Here is a 16,351-nt window from a genome sequence, read left to right as displayed (position 1 = left end):
AACCGATCAGCTGACCGAGCTCAGAGCGCGCTTGTTTTAAAGTTCGTGTCTTCCCTTCGGACTCACGTGGTCGACGAGCCAGCTGTAACTAAACCAACTCCTCAGACATCAAATATTATTATTATTATTAATTTTTTTTTTTACCAGGATCACAAAAGTAGCGGATTATCTTTTTTTGGGTTAACTTTTATTAGGTGACATGTGTTGTTGTTTTTTTTGTTTGTTTGTTTTTAAATCAGCTGACTAAAGTAAACACAGCAGGTTTACATATTAAATCTCGTGAACACGTTGTATAAACTGCAGGAAGTAGTATAGCGTTCGAGATCAGGTGCGAGTTTGCGAGGGAGAGTCGATTTATTGCATAGAAACCTGTGACTGGACGCAAAGAAGCGAGTATCTCCGAGCCGGTGACCGACGGGCTGCTCGGGGACACGAAACAAACCCACCTGCGCTCCGGCCAGCAGTTTGAGAGCTAACGAGAGTAACGCAGGAGCTAAAGCAGCTAACCTGAAATGGCGACGGCAATATACTTGGAGCATTACCTTGACAGTGAGTATTTGGGCACACGCTGTTACAGGCGTGGACGTCGTGAGCGTCTTCCGTGTGTTTTTTGGGGTTGTAGTTTTGTTGTGCCGGAGTTTGTTTTGCTCGGCGGGCTGCAGGCAGATATCAGTGCGGTCCGTTAGCATCCAGCGAGCTGTTGGCGCACTAGCCCGCCAGCTAACTGATTAGCCTCGAGATAAAGTTTGATCAACTCTCCGTGAGCAGCGTTTAACTCGCTCAGAAGTTCTTGTAATAAGTGTCCGTCCGTGTCACACGTTTTGCAAAGTTAACCCCTTGTAGATTTCTAGCGTTTCCAGTGGTGCAACGGCGCGCAGCTGTGTAACCTGATTCTGGAGGTTATACAACAAATATATATAAAACAACACAACTGTTTCACAGACTTTATTAGTTTATAGAATTCGTCTTTTTTTTTTTTTTTTGGTCACGATTATTGTTTGCTGTAGGAAAGCAGACAGCATGCATTTACAACCTGTTGGTAACCGCGTTTCCCGTAACCGTTTACGCGCCGGGGCGGGCGGGGTGTTTGAAGTGCGTCACAGTTCGTGGACGCGCACGAGCTGTGGCACACTTTATTAATATACAGACATCTCATAGCAATCGATTAATCTGTAACTCGACAAGAGACAGCTTACCTTGACCCAAACAATGTTAAACGTGAGTGGCTGCAAAATGCATTGCAAGGCGTGACACTAATTTCTGCCCCATAATTGATTTTTATCAATTATAGGCAACTGCTGTCCAATATTTTTTAATTAATCGTATAATATCCTCCACTCATATACTGGATTTTTGTATTTATTTTTTTTTAAACGCATTAATTGCTGTGTTCATTCATTTGTGCACATGACTTTGGAGCAGTCATTTAGATTTGTCTTACTGGGCAGCAAAGATGAAACCACACAGAACAACTTGGCTTTGGATGATTTACATGTTTAAAGTTTGATTAAAAAGCAAGTGAAGAACAGGCTGTAGTTATGGTTTTTATGTTGAATGAAGTAACATGATTAACTTTCAAAACTAAAGGATTTCTTTGTTAATTCCCTCTCAAGGTATTGAAAACCTTCCATGTGAGCTGCAGAGGAACTTTACCTTGATGCGGGACCTGGACAATAGGACTGAAGGTGATCATTTCGTCGCATGTTGTTGACATCATCTAAATGCTTTATGGATTTAAAGCCTCTCACACGTATTTACACCCGTGCTGTACACCATGTGTATTGTGGATGACTCTGTAATCTACAGTAACACAAAATGTTTTAGTAGGCTTGTCATTTTTCTGTGATGCAGAAAAGAAAGGAGAGATTGACAAACTGGCTGAAGAGTATATAGCGAATGTGAAGAACCTGGCCTCAGAGCAGAGGGTGGAACACCTGCAGAAGATTCAAAATGCCTACAGCAAGTGCAAAGAGTTCAGCGACGACAAAGTCCAGCTCGCAATGCAGACATACGAAATGGTCAGTCCAAAACAGACCTACTGAGGTTTAGTCACACTTCAAGTCACTCAAGTCACACTTTATTGCACGGAATGAAGTACTTTTCTTATTTGCAAATTAAGCCATTCATGTATTCCAGGTTGTAAAATGCATACAATTCTTTTACCGTAGGTGGACAAACATATCCGCAGGCTCGACGCTGATCTGGCACGGTTTGAGAATGAGCTAAAGGAGAAGCTGGAAGTGAGCGGCTATGAAAGTACAGAAGGAAGAGGACTGAAGAGTACGTTCGGTCACTGAAGTGCTTTAATCATTAAACACTGTGAAAACACATTTGGAGGGTTATGAATGTAAATATTTTCCCTCCAGAGACTGATTTGCGTGGGCTGAGAGAGAAGCGTGGATCCAGAGGAAGAGGAAGGAAAGGTTCTGATGAAGACTCTCCCAAAAAGAAAAAGATGAAAAACAGGTAACTTTGGGCTGTTGGTTCAGTCAAGCTGAGGATTTATGACTGTCGATGTCAGCTCATTGAGTTGCATCCTTTTGTTTCATGTTTACTTCCAGTCATGCTGTATGTATTGTGTTGGTCTTTTAGCCCGGAGCGGAGTGACGCCCTCCTGCCTATGCAACCATCAGACGTTTTGGACATGCCAGTCGATCCCAATGAGCCGACGTACTGCCTGTGTCACCAGGTGTCATACGGAGAGATGATCGGGTGTGATAACCCAGATGTAGGTTTTTACTGTGTTTCTTATTTTAAAGGTGAATCGACGAGGTTGTCTTAATTACCCGAATCAGTTTGACTCGTGATTCATCTCAACATTGTTTTTTCATCCTTGTTTTCAGTGCCCTATTGAGTGGTTTCACTTTGCTTGTGTTGATCTCGCCACAAAACCCAAAGGAAAATGGTAAGAAATTTTTATCAACTCAAGTGATGTCAAAAATGATTTTATTGGTGAAAATACTTTTTGATCATCCTCAGTCGATGCCTAAATCGGTGCCTAAACATATTTTTGATCCTCCTTTACCTTTAATCTATCAGGTTTTGTCCAAGATGTACCCAAGACAGGAAGAAAAAATGAGACTTCTTATTCTAAGAACTACTTAACAAATGTATGTATTTTTGGTTTAGTTTAATAGTATGATATAAATATATATATATATATATATATACATGTATATATATATATATACATGTATATATATATATATACATGTATATATATATATATATATATATATTTCAGTCCTCATAACTCTCCATGGAAATGGCGGGTTATACGGCTTTCTTTAAAAGCCTAATCTGAATTTGGAGTACAGCTACACTTGTGGCACCATTATTCTTCCTCTACTGCATTCACTGTCCATATTATTGGATTTTAAGACGCCCGTCTTTGTCCAGTACCTTTAAAACAAAGATTTTATCAATATATTTTTAGTACTCTGAGTAAATTGGTCAAAGAGGTGGAGGTTCACAAATTCTTACCAATCAAAGTCCTTATTTTCAAGTTATGTGATCTACATATATGTTATCATAACAAACTCCAAAATTCTGGATTGTGGCTTTAGCATATGTGAAATGTCAGTTTTGTAGAGAACTATTTTTTAAACAAATTAACAGCCTGCTGAGAATTTTACAATTTAAACACCTAAATCCTTACCGATGGTGATGGTAAAAGGAATTTTGTGTCAGATTTTCTGTTACTACCTCCTTGGGGAATACATCAGCACTGCATAAATGACTGCAATTGGTAGCGGTGTAAACAAATAGTGTTTTTAATTATCTTAAACCAAACTAGCAAAGCTATGTAAATTCCTTCTGTATTGAGTTTCAACAAAAACCTGCGACATTTTTGAATGTATTGTGGTACTATTGGTTAGTCAGTCAGTGTCTCTTGTCAAATGAATGAGATATTTAAGCACTTTGAAATAAATTTTCCCCTGAAGAGGTTTGATGCTGCAGGCTTGGTTTTATGATATAGATTATGTCTTTTCAAACTTTGCCATAGTAAATGACTTCAAACCACATATGGAAATATATATTTTGTATAATATGAAACAATATTTTGTGGACACATTTTTTTTCCAAAGATATTTGTTGTATTGCTTATCTACTGGTGTACACAAAATTTTTATTTAATAGGATTTTAGCATTTTCTTTCATATTCGACTGTGAATATCACTCGTGTAGGTGTAAGCCACAAATAGAAGAACCAAAGTCTTTGTATTTTGTAAAATTCATGTTTTATAACAAATAAATATTGACTATTATTCATGCCTCATTTCATTCTTTGCAGTTTGAAACGTATCATGTCCTGTGTGTTTATACAAACCGTTCAGGTTTTGTCTTTTAATGGACACAAAGCGTTTTAGTCCACTTCATCTGTGTCAGGTTATCCGGTCGGCTCGCTGTAAGGATTGTAGTCGACATTCTTAATTGCAAAGAGAGTTTCAAAATCCATCATCTGACTCGTCATCCCAGCTGCACTTTTCTTCGGCGGTCTTGGTGAAATCTACTTCCACGTCGTAAACAAAGTCTGGATCATTTTTGCGCCTTCGGTTCTTTTCAAACATTTCGTCCATTTGGCCCTTCTTGCGCGCCAGCTCCTCGTCGTCCAGTTTGTTCAAGTCTTCGTCGGGGTCCAGACGGAACGAGTGGAGGCTGTGCTCCAGGCTGAAGCCCTGCAGGTGATCACGCAGGATGAGGTGAAGCTTCTCCAGCTGGCTCTGGCACACACCGTCCAGGTAGTCCCTGTGCCGGGGGTGGTTCTTCAGCTTTTCAGCAGCCATGCTGTAGTCTGGACATTGAGGAGAGAGGGCATCAAGGATCAAAATGCTGTCTACAGGGTCAAATCAAGCTGGCAGGGAGCCCCCGTTTCACCCCTTGTTCCACCAATTTTGTGAGCCAGGATTTCTTTATTTGACTTCGCTTACATCAGTTATAGAGCACACAGCTTCCTGTACTTTGCAAGTTAATTGTACCAGACCCCGAGACACAGTCTTCCTTCCTGGTTACTGTGGCAATTTAATTAAAAACAAATTAATTTGCAAATATACGTAACAACTGAAATGAAGGTTTTGAGGGCCTTATGATCGGATAAAAATGAGTAAACTCTACATGGAGATTACATAGAGCTCCAGTGTGTTGTCATGTTGTCAATAAATGTTAGTCAATCAAAGTACCACAAATTGCCAAACAGTTTGACCTTCAGGAGCCTTTGGGGGTCTGGAGTGGTAGCTGTGGTAGGCTGGTGACCTGGGACTTTTTCACTGTGGTCTAAAACACAAATTGTGGCCCTGGCCCCTACATTTGTAGCCACGGCCATGTTTAACCTTTATTATCATGGAACCACTATTGTTGTTGAATAAATGCAGTGCATGTTTGAGTCTCTGTCTTGTCTTACCTGAATATTTGGAGAAGTTCCGCACAGGTATTATTCTTTTTCGCACTTTTTTGCTTTCCGTGTGTTCGTATATTAAAACTATGGAAGGAGGTTTAAACTGCACCCCGCAGCGCTTCGCCACGAAACGCATCCTCTGTTTATATCACCTGCGACAACTCTAGTTTAAACTGACCTCCACTTGGACTTATGCAGAGCCAGATAGATTATTTGTTTTTAGCCATAATAACACATAATTCATATGTTCAGCAGTTAAAGAGGTAAGTACTTCATATAAACGTGTATCTTCTGTTGCCTTGGTGTCCTACGTTAGGCACTTGGGAAGTGTCAGACTCTTGTGTCCTCGTCGAAGCCCGACGAAAGTTCAAATAAAAACGGAATGTAATTTTGTTTTTCATTTACTGTGACAGTTGTGATCTAAAACTGACTTTTATAAGTCTTTCATCTGTGTAAATGTTGCCTTGCGGCGACCTCAAATTTTGGTGTTTTTCTAATTTTAGTCAGGCACCACTACAGCGTCCCTAGAATTAAAAACGGGTCCTTCAAAATCCCTTCCGTAAACAGTTCAAACAAATGCATGACGTAGTTGCTGTCGCTGTAGCTGGAGTAGTTTAATGAATAGGGTGTAAATGTGTTTCAGAGTTTACCATTAACACTTTAATGTATTATATACTGTTCTCTGTGTTGACCTTTTTATCGACATGTTATTGTTCGGTCGAAAAAAGTAAGTAATATTGCTTGATGACGTCGTTAAAAACCAATAGCACAGACATGTTTCGTGTATCATCAACACTGTCAGCTTTATTTTGGTAAAAGTTGTAGCATGAATGAGCAGACAGAGCTGATGATGTCTCTAGTGATGCAGCAGGTGTCTCTTACTGTCCACAAAGAAATACACACTGATTAAGAACCGAGAACTGCACAGCCCCTTGGATGGAAAATAAACTACTAGAAAACACAATTTGAAATGTAAAAGCAATTTCATTGTGCAAAAATATGACGTTTACTTTTCATTCTTGATTTTACTTTTTGTATAGTTGTTCCCCTTAAATACGGGTTAATTGCGTAACTTGAAAAAAAAAAAGTTAGTCATATCTATTTTATTACAATGAGATGGTTTTCTCTATAGAAGTCTTTTTTGTCATCTTGATCAGTTGCTTGCTTTTCTTTTTTACAGAAGAAAATCAGGACGATTGTGATCTGCTGAAGCAGTGGATTGAATCTTCGTCGGTGTCAGTGGAGCTCAACAAAAAGGGTTTTCACAGGTATTTAACTGTTCATTTTCTAAAGTGGAAGATCCACTTTATTCCAGGCTAATTGCCAGAAGAATGAGTAAGTGATTCCTAATGTGTTTTAGGGAGGTGATAACCACTGTTGAGCTCGGACCTGATGGGCTCAGCGATATCAGAGTTCTGCTGGTTCATAGATGGCCAAGAGGCGTCTTCGTTGATCCATATCAACTCGCATCACTGAGCAATCAAAGTGACTGGCAGGTAAGACGTACATTATGAAAAATATTGTTTTTTTTTCCATTCATACCAAGCAACTGGGCAGAATATTGAAATAGTATCACAAACTGAATTCATGTGCATTATGTATATGGATTTATTTATGTCTTTATTCACCTATTGAAGATATTACTAGATTCAGCCATTGACCTTGAGGTGCCTGCTCACGAGACTTCAGGATTTGTCACCTACGTGTATCCCTCCCACGTTGGACCAGCTAACAGACTACTAAAAGTAACAATACCAGTACATGGGCGCTACCACGAGCCTTCTTTTGTCGGGAAAACGTTTACATCTGTTGACATTGAACCTCCAGAGCTGCTGCTGCGGATAGAAAAATGTAAGTGGATGAAGTGATATTTTATTTTATGACTCCATGAAATCCATAGTTCTCTATTAAATAAAAACAGATTTCACAGCATGTGTATTGGATTGGAAGGAATACAAGAGCGATGATTGTTTTGCTGTTGTAATGTGTTGTTAAATTATAGTTAATAAAAGTTGTAACCACATGAGTTGAGTGAATACAGCATAATCACACCTGATACAGTCTAAACAATAACTTGGACTTTTAAAGGCCGTTTACATTAGTTGTCAGAAACATGTTATTTATTCTACAATTATTTCATCCCTTAAGGCACACAGCTCAACAGCTTTGAGCCTCATGCTGTCGTGGAGGCCCGGTGCACTGTCAACAGTTCCAGCACTTGTCTGTGGGTTAAAATCCAGCATCACCAGGTGGATCTCACGAGAAAAATAGTCCATCTTTTTACGACACTCTGTTTTTCCTTTTTTTCTTTTACTCATAAAATAAATCTTGTGTCCAGCAGGAGCTTGGCCCCACCAGTTTCCAGTTACCCGTAGGTGACGGGTCTTTGGTGACACCTGTGTGCGGAGGGACTCTTCTAGTCACACTGAGCTGCTGTGTGGCGCTGTCCAAATACCTGTGGAAACATCGACTCATTTAATCACTCTGATGGTCAACATACAGCTCTCTCTTACCCCAGGATAATTCTGGCATTATTGTGGTCAAAGTTGAACTGAAACTAACAGAAAAGAGGCTTTTGTTTTTGCGATTATACCATTTTTTTAATGCCAGTTTGTGAACAGATAATAGAACTATTGTAGGTGAGAAAGAAATCCAGACAATCTCATTCACCTCCTTCTTAGAAAAAGCCCCAGTTACTGTGACATAACGTTACGTTTTCTTAGTTTTGTGTAAGTTTATCTCCTGCTGTGATCCTCGCTCAGATGTAAGAGCGTAATAAAGCGCATGAGGGAAGCTGATATTTCCTTATTTAACTCAGTTAAAACACTTCGGTCAAGAATGTATGTATATGCCACCAATCATGTTTTAACAAAACATGTTAAATTTGTGTAAATAACTAATGAATTTGCTCTGTTTTGTGTTCTGTGTTGACTTTGTCTTGATAAGCAAAAGATGATTTGTGTTGACTGTTTTGTCTAAAAATAGGTCATATTGCCAGCTGCTGTATAGTAGCAGGGTCATGAAACTGTAGTGTAACGTCGGGCTGGTTCTTTGATACCCAGACCCACTGACACCTTCTTTATTTTGACATTCTGCATCTCAAATCATATCAAATCAAATCGCATATCAAAGTTGGTGATTGACTGAGGGATCAACTTTCAGACATGGTCCGTGGTTGTGGGTGGAGGTTTGAAGGGGGGTGAGGAGGGTTTGCCCAGGACACCATACATGCGAGAAACCACCACTGTGTCAGATCACGCTGAGAAACCTGCCCACAGTCTTCTTACAGTTCACATAACACAATTACACCTGCTGAACAGTGATCTCTTCTTCGTGTACTGCAGCCTAAATGTTGAACTAAACCGCTTTTCAACCTAATTCAACTTCTTACTTCCAGTTTCTTGAAGTTACCACGTGTTTTTTTTTCGTCTCGAGTATTTTTACGAGTCAAAACCCGTCACAAGCGATGCAGTGATTTTTGTTGTTGTTGTTGTTGTTGTTGTTGTTGGCCTCAGACAGCTGACGGTCTCCTCACCATTCATTTACAGTATGTTGGTGAACAGCCGGGGCTGGGTCTCTAGTTCCGCTTCCCCCTCCGCCGCAGCGGAATTCATCCGAGAGGCCGAAAACTGAAAGAAAAAAAGCTCGGTTGTAAATAATCGGGAGTCACATTGAAAACTCACGTGTCCGTCACCGCGGGGCCCTCACGTGACCAGTGGAAGCACCTTTTTTTTTCTTTTTTTTTTTGACGGATTTACAAAACGTTTTTTTTTTTTTCCCAAAACCCGTCGAGGATCGTCCGGGAGTCGAGACAGTCGGGACATCGAGACAGTCGGGACAGTCCTCTCAGTCCTCTCCAGGCGGACTCGTCCGGTCTCCGGTGAGCTCCGCCGCTAACCGCGTCCGTCCGCGGGAAAGTCAACTCGTGCCGGATCGTTTGCCGCTTTGCTGCCCGTGTAGTTGGATTAGAAAAACCACCGGTTAGCGAAGTTGATTTTTTGGGGGAGGAGGAGGAGGAGGAGGAGGTGAGGGAGGAGGAGGGAGGAGGAGGAGAGGAGGAGGTGGAGGGGGGAGTCCGGTTGTCAGACGCTAGTTAGCATTAGCTGGAAGCTCCATTAGGATTACAAGCGTCGAGCGTAGCTTGTCGTGCTAACGTTAGCTTCCAGCTTAGCACACTTGTTGGCCAAGTAGTTCAAATGCTAGCGTTAGCCCCGCTAGCCGCCCCTGTTGCTGCTGCTGCTGCTTCGAGGAGCATTTTGAACAGACGTCAGGATAGAAACACCGTTATATGGTAAATAAATACATAAATACATACATACATAAATAAATAGTGCACTGAGTTATCGACACGCAGACGTTTTAAACCCTAATGAGAAGCAGCGGTTCATTCCCGGATCAAGTGCGGTGGGAGAAGAGGAACTTCCATTTGATTCTCCTCTTTTGTTTTTCACACACGGGACACAAACTCGGCTTTCACTGCTCGTAAGATGTGTAAACACACGATGTGTTTTGTCGGTACAGTCATTTCTTCAGTGCTCGAGTTGAGTGTCTCGTTCACTGCTCGTTTCTCTGTGTAGGAGTGTAGTAGCGGCACTTGATGCAGAAAATCACTTTTTGCTGAGAAGGTTTGATGAGATTGAACATGTCAGACTTTGTGCTTTTATCTCTGCTCAATGTTTTCACTGGTGTGGACCAGTATGAAGCTGGGTTGTTGTTTTTTGCTAATACCCCCCCCACCCCCCCCACCCCAAAAAAAAAAACAACAACAAACAAAAAAAACCTCCTACACACTCAATAGCACCTTTCATTTTTTTTGTTTTATTGTAGATCTCTATTTTGTTTTTTTTTGTTTTTATCACCACACCTTGACATTTGCTGCATTACTTCTGTGGTCTTACACGTGTCTGATTTTCTTCCAGGTAACACTCGGTGCTTTCGTTCCCCTGTGAGCGAGTGCATGAGCACACCGGTGCCCCGTGCTGATGTGAGAGCTGCCGCCCTCCCTCCCTCACTGTTTACCAGCCTCTCCATCCTCACCGCGCTGAAGTTCCCTTGTCTGCTTACCCCAGTGAGGCTCGCAACAACCTCCTGGCAATGTGTGACAACGGAGACCCCGAAGACAAACCCCCCGCCCCTCCGGTCAGGATGAGCAGCACCATCTTCAGCACCGGCTCCGGCAAAGACTCGCTCTCGGCCAACCACAGCTCTAAACCGCTGCCCTCCGTGCCCGAGGAGAGGAAACCTCGCAACAAGATCATCTCAATCTTCTCTGGGGCTGAAAAGGGTGAGGCGAAGACTTTAGCAGCATTTAGAGCTCATGCTTTATTTTCAAGAATAAAACTATTTGAGTGTTTGTAATCTGTTTAATTTCAATGAAGCTTTGGTTACTTTCAGGTGGTAGGAAGAAAGATCGAGACAAAGAGCGACCAGAGATCTCGCCGCCTTCAGATTTTGAACACACCATACACGTTGGGTTTGATGCTGTAACGGGGGAGTTCACGGTGAGTTTGGTCATTCTCCTTTTCTTTTTCCCACTACCCCCTGCCATTAACGATCGAATAAAAACATTTGACATATTCTGCTGTCATACACAGGGTATGCCAGAGCAGTGGGCTCGACTACTCCAGACCTCAAACATCACCAAGTCAGAGCAGAAGAAGAACCCGCAGGCGGTGCTCGATGTTCTCAAGTTCTACGACTCCACAGGCAACGGTCGCCAGAAGTACCTCAGCTTCTCATCCTCTGGTGAGACACAAATTAAAATGACCTACATGGTATTATACATTGACCAGACAGTGCAGTGAGTAATACAATTATGTGTCAGCCTTGAAATGAACCCCCCGGAAAACACCTAGTTTAATATGTGACTGTAGGTACCTAAAAGAAAACTACTTTTTTCAAAACGTTCTCATTTTTTTTTCATTCACAGAAAAAGACGCGTTCACTCCGGGGCCTCAGTCTGTGAGTATATTCAGACTTTTGTGAATCTAGTTTTATTCATGCTATGTTTTGTCTCATAAAAGTAACTTATAAAAGGTATAATTCTGCTGTAACTTTGAATTAGCCTGTCAAAAAAGGCACCGAACCCTCATCTCCCAACATCAAAGACATTGATGATGACGATGATGAAACTCCTCCTCCTATTGTGGCGCCAAGACCAGAACACACGAAGAGTGTAAGTCACCTGCTCAAAGTTGGCTTCACATCACAGTGATTATCTTGCCTTCTTTGTAAAGTCTCTATTGATGTATTTGTTTGTTACTGTTTCATCAGGTATACACCCGCTCTGTCATCGACCCCATCCCTGCTCCAAGCACGTGTACGGATGGAGACACTGCTTCCAAGGCTGCAGACAGACAGAAGAAGAAGGGCAAGATGTCAGATGAAGAGATCATGGACAAACTGAGTAAATTACTCATCAATCTTGCGGATCTATCATCACAAAAGCACAGCAGTTTAGATCCTGTCGTGTCCATTGGATATTTCTTTAACACACGTGATTGTCTTCTGGCTCACAGGAACCATCGTCAGCATCGGGGATCCCAAGAAGAAGTACACCAGATATGAAAAAATCGGTCAGGGGTGAGTAAACATTTACCATTTACATTGTTTGTTTTTTTTCATCATTTGAGGGTTGACTGGCGTTCTTGTCATCTCACCATCTTGTTGTTACCTATTTTTCTTCAGTGGTATAATTGCAACTGACTGAATTATCAGTATGTCACTTATTGCGTAGCTCCATGAACCAACCCCTATTACTTGCATAATAACAGCAGTGGGTTGAAACACGCAGAGATTCACATTATCTTTTGCAGATTTCTTGCAATACATTGTGGTGGAAACCTGACTAGTGAGACTACAATGGACCCACTTTATGAGGCAGATCTGTGGTCTCTCTAGTAGTTGATGTTCCAGTGTTTCTCAGTCAGTAAAATGTAAAGCGTGTCACACTTCTGTTGGATGAGCTACATCTTTGAGACTCGTTTTGTTCAATATCAGTGATTTTTAAATGAAAATGTTACAGCTGAACTGTATACATCTGTTTCAATGTATTTATGTGTGCATTAGCAGACTAGTTTGATAGTTTGTTCGAATATGTGTTAAAGTAAATAAGCCATCTCCTTCTTTTCACAGGGCTTCAGGAACAGTATTCACAGCCATTGATGTTGCAACAGGACAGGAGGTAAAGACACGTGAAAGCTTTAAAAAGACTAAACAGGGACATAGCAAGTGAGACTATGTAACTTTTGCTGAACTACCAATTGTGCCAATTATGGAGTCATGGTAATTGTCAAAAGATACTGAAACGGTAGCAAAGGAAAAGAACTGTAATCAAGTGAGCAAACTGATCCAGTACTGTCAAAAAGCTATTTAAAGTTGGCTAACATTAGCCGTCACAGTATGCAGGTCATTCCAGAGCAACTGAGGTCGCATCAGTGAAACCACCGAGTACACTAAACTGAGCGAGGTGTGTTTTATTATACCCTCAAGCAATAAAACACACCTTGTGGGTTTGTTTGTTTTCCTTCTGCCAAGTCATAATGTCGTGTAGTTGTCTTGCATGAAGAGGAAGCAGATAAACATGTATTCTACCTACACTTGTGCCCTAAGTCTCTGATATTTCACGCTGCCAGGTCGCCATTAAACAGATCAACCTACAAAAGCAGCCGAAGAAGGAGCTCATCATCAATGAGATTCTAGTGATGAAGGAGCTGAAGAACCCCAACATTGTCAACTTTTTAGACAGGTGAGAGTGAAAGCACACCTGCAAAGCTCATTTAATGATAAGTCAAATGCATTTAAAAAGCCAACACCAATGCACAGACGGGTTTTATTCTAAATCTTTTTAGTAAAACAGCTGACTTTTGTCTTTGTGTGCCAGTTTCCTGATGGGGGAGGAGCTGTTTGTGGTGATGGAGTATCTGGCTGGCGGCTCGCTGACAGACGTGGTCACAGAGACCTGTATGGATGAGGCCCAGATAGCTGCTGTCTGCCGGGAGGTACACGACACTTTGTTACCGGGATCACATGAAGCCAATCAATACCACCTAATGTGAAAGGTGAAACAAAGAACTCCATTGTCAACCACGGTTTCTCCTCTCCCCCTTCTTGTTTCTGTATCTGCAGTGTTTACAAGCATTGGATTTCCTGCACATGAACCAGGTCATCCACAGAGACATCAAAAGTGACAATGTGTTGCTGGGGATGGACGGTTCTGTGAAGCTGAGTAAGTCCTGTGTTGCTGTCATCAGCTGTCAAGCCTGATGAACCTGGATTCCTCCGTCCTCTCACCGTAACTGTGTTTTTACTCTTCCGTGTTTCTTCGACAGCCGACTTTGGCTTCTGCGCCCAGATCACTCCAGAGCAGAGCAAACGCAGCACCATGGTAGGCACACCTTACTGGATGGCTCCCGAAGTCGTGACCAGAAAGGCTTACGGGCCTAAAGTGGACATTTGGTCTCTGGGTATTATGGCCATCGAGATGGTCGAAGGAGAGCCCCCCTACCTGAATGAGAACCCACTACGAGTGAGTACAAAGCATCATACTTCCTGGTTTACAGACTTTCAGTAAAGTGTGGAGCTGCGTGGGTTCATATCTTCTTGTGGCGTTTCTTTTCACATTAAACTTTCCCAATTAAATCATCTCGGACAGCGATGCAACTGCAAATTTCTACATGGTTAGTAATTCAGCTTCTGAAAATGTTTTGAATCTGTTAGACTTTGGCACAGTTATAGAACAACTGCAGGTCTTAAGCTCTCATGAGTCAACACTAAAGCAGGACAAACATTCAAAGCTCCCATCACAATCTGTCCCGCTCTTCACAAGGACTGATGACATCATGCTGGGCAGCAGCCTGGCGGTAAAGTATTGACATTTTGAGCTGAAGACATGAATAAACAACATTTGTCTTCAGTTTCTCGTTTTACTGTGTGATTTTAGTTGAGTTTATATTTTAATTGTCTTCTGATTTAGCGTTCACTGAATTATACACTTTTTTGCTGCTATAAAGAACATTATCGCCCCCCATTAATAAAGTAAATACCTACCTACCATCATCTTATAATAACTGAGCTGCTCCTGATCTGTTTCACATTATATGTTACAAACATCACCTCTTTCATGGCAACAGCATATCTACACAGGAATATCCTGAATCAGCAGTTAGTTAGGACTTTATGACAGCTGTGTTAATGTAGTGTTAGAAAATACTCGTGAATTTAAAAAAAACCTTTGACCTTTTGATAAAAGACTTTTTGTGATTTGTCACTTTACCAGTTTGACTTCATTCAAACGTTGTTTCCCAAAGCTACATTTCACAGTTCGGTGTTCTTTTTCCTCTCGTCTCTTCCCCTTTGACAGGCGTTATACCTGATAGCCACGAACGGCACACCCGAGCTTCAGAATCCTGAGAAGCTGTCTCCAGTGTTCAGAGATTTCCTCAACCGTTGCCTGGAAATGGATGTCGAGAAAAGAGGCGGAGGCAAAGAGCTCCTGCAGGTTAATAACCACTTCTTGTCTCTCTAGTTCATTATGCTCTCCAGTGTTTTAATGAAATGTGCACTTTGATTCAATCGTTTACTCTCGTCCCCGCCTCCTCTTGTCTTTGTTTACTCTGTCCTGTTGCTCAGCACCCGTTCCTGAAGCTGGCGAAGCCCCTCTCCAGTCTCACACCTCTCATCCTGGCAGCCAAGGAGGCCATGAAGGGCAATCGTTAGCTGATGGAAGTAGCTCCACTGCCTTCCCATGCTGTGCACAGATACGTGCCAACCAATTTAGATTTTGTGCCAGACAATAGGCTGAGAGTGACTCGCCACTCTTTGATGCACCAGCCTTATAAGTCCTGACAGACCTCACTGTGAAGAAGACCAAAAATGTAGAGCACAACCACACCGCTGTCCACATGAACTCTTTTCTCACTCAGACGTCAGAAGACAAGTCAAACTAAAGTGCTTAGTTTCAGAGTCAGGCATAGTTAATTTTGTACATCAAATCTCCTGGTGATAGGTTTGGGCTAGGCTTGTATTTAACTTGGAATGAAGAAGACGCCTCGTTCTATTTAGGTTTTTTTAATCAACTGCCTTAAACAAATGCAAAATGTTGCCTAATGTATTGTTGATTGTGTCATTGTCTCTTTTCCCATGATTTTTACTACCTTTGTAATTGACCTTTTCAGCTCGTCAGTGTCTTAGTTATTTTGATACTTGAATTTCATGTTTGTCCCCCTTGTCTTTATATCATGTCTCACTCAATGAACACTCTTGCTATTTCCACATCGAAGCATGTTTTATGGACATTTCTCGTACCGATTTTTATAGGAAACATTTCAGTGCATTCATCATGACCATGTGCTGTGATTGTGTTGTTATGCGGTTGCCCACGGGACAAACCTACTGTACCAGTTTTTCCCCTGTATCATTAGTCTCCTGATAACAGAGGCGCACCTTACAGGCAAATTTAAATGTTAGATTGACAGGGTTTATACTTTCTTCTCTATTGTTGTTATTAAAAATGAGTATTGTATGTTGAACTCTCTCCTTTGTGTTCTTCAAGACTAAACAAATGTGCTTTTCACCATGTGTATATTGTGTACTAAATAATTAGTTTGAAGAAGAAGAAAAAAGAAGTGACCATGTTATACTGGTTAACTGTCGAAAGCTGGTAAAGACAATTTGTTAACTGTATTTTTTTTCTCTCTTCTGGACGACTAACAACTTTGTCAGCACACTCAAATAAATGCAACTGTTTTTGCTTTTGTGATTTGGGTGTAAAAGTGATTGGTGTGCAGTAACATCTTTTTTTTTTTTAAAGCGATACAGAGAAAAAACAATATGCGTCTGACTAGGATAATCCGTTCTCTACTAAATATAGTAAAATCAATGAAGTTATTTAATTATTGTCTGTTGACTTTGTGTTTGTATAACTAAACTCTACAGCGCAGATGCAAGTTTAATGCA

General features: G+C 41.3%; 4 protein-coding genes and 1 long non-coding RNA gene across 9 annotated transcripts; 3 read left to right on the top strand and 2 right to left on the bottom strand.

Moving 5' to 3' along the window:
* Positions 1-317: 317 nt before the first annotated feature.
* ing5a (inhibitor of growth family, member 5a) lies at positions 318-4,268 on the top strand. 2 transcript variants are annotated; one of them, XM_069150625.1, is made up of 8 exons: positions 318-549; positions 1,614-1,685; positions 1,828-2,018; positions 2,169-2,280; positions 2,367-2,466; positions 2,593-2,728; positions 2,844-2,905; positions 3,040-4,268. In XM_069150625.1, exons 1-8 carry the CDS (start codon positions 513-515, stop codon positions 3,077-3,079), a joined length of 750 nt encoding a protein of 249 aa, XP_069006726.1. In that variant the 5' UTR covers positions 318-512; the 3' UTR covers positions 3,080-4,268. The 2 variants fall into 2 exon arrangements, with proteins under 2 accessions (XP_069006726.1, XP_069006727.1); XM_069150626.1 differs by having other exon boundaries at positions 323-549; positions 1,852-2,018.
* On the bottom strand, positions 4,178-5,701 carry cep19 (centrosomal protein 19). The gene is made up of 2 exons (XM_069150627.1): positions 5,402-5,701; positions 4,178-4,795 (listed from the first exon to the last, which is right to left on the bottom strand). Exons 1-2 carry the CDS (start codon positions 5,529-5,531, stop codon positions 4,449-4,451), a joined length of 477 nt encoding a protein of 158 aa, XP_069006728.1. The 5' UTR covers positions 5,532-5,701; the 3' UTR covers positions 4,178-4,448.
* A 270-nt stretch (positions 5,702-5,971) lies between these two features.
* pigx (phosphatidylinositol glycan anchor biosynthesis, class X) lies at positions 5,972-8,417 on the top strand. Its single transcript, XM_069150624.1, has 6 exons — positions 5,972-6,122; positions 6,576-6,663; positions 6,756-6,891; positions 7,033-7,246; positions 7,544-7,644; positions 7,734-8,417. The coding sequence occupies exons 1-6, from the start codon at positions 6,059-6,061 to the stop codon at positions 7,872-7,874; spliced, it is 744 nt and encodes a 247-aa protein (XP_069006725.1). The 5' UTR covers positions 5,972-6,058; the 3' UTR covers positions 7,875-8,417.
* On the bottom strand, positions 7,763-9,214 carry LOC138198889 (uncharacterized). Its single transcript, XR_011178305.1, has 3 exons — positions 9,121-9,214; positions 8,931-9,024; positions 7,763-7,850 (listed from the first exon to the last, which is right to left on the bottom strand). It is a non-coding gene; the product is annotated as an uncharacterized lncRNA (long non-coding RNA).
* Positions 9,186-16,154, top strand: pak2b (p21 protein (Cdc42/Rac)-activated kinase 2b). 4 transcript variants are annotated; one of them, XM_069150622.1, is made up of 16 exons: positions 9,186-9,275; positions 10,315-10,379; positions 10,465-10,679; positions 10,790-10,896; positions 10,990-11,140; positions 11,325-11,356; positions 11,460-11,570; positions 11,669-11,801; positions 11,914-11,977; positions 12,530-12,578; positions 13,030-13,142; positions 13,278-13,395; positions 13,523-13,622; positions 13,726-13,922; positions 14,757-14,894; positions 15,026-16,154. In XM_069150622.1, the coding sequence occupies exons 3-16, from the start codon at positions 10,490-10,492 to the stop codon at positions 15,110-15,112; spliced, it is 1,590 nt and encodes a 529-aa protein (XP_069006723.1). In that variant the 5' UTR covers positions 9,186-9,275; positions 10,315-10,379; positions 10,465-10,489; the 3' UTR covers positions 15,113-16,154. The 4 variants fall into 4 exon arrangements, with proteins under 4 accessions (XP_069006723.1, XP_069006720.1, XP_069006722.1 ...); XM_069150619.1 differs by having other exon boundaries at positions 10,315-10,679; XM_069150621.1 differs by lacking the exon at positions 9,186-9,275 and adding an exon at positions 9,319-9,375 and having other exon boundaries at positions 10,315-10,679.
* Positions 16,155-16,351: the final 197 nt, after the last annotated feature.

Source organism: Embiotoca jacksoni, unplaced genomic scaffold, assembly GCF_022577435.1.
Source record: "Embiotoca jacksoni isolate LCO1_2020_lvr unplaced genomic scaffold, fEmbJac1.0.p SCAF_16, whole genome shotgun sequence".
In the NCBI taxonomy this organism is placed as follows: domain Eukaryota; kingdom Metazoa; phylum Chordata; class Actinopteri; family Embiotocidae; genus Embiotoca; species Embiotoca jacksoni.
The sequence above is the reverse complement of the archived record's forward strand: the minus strand, read 5'-3'. Positions and strand labels throughout refer to the sequence as shown.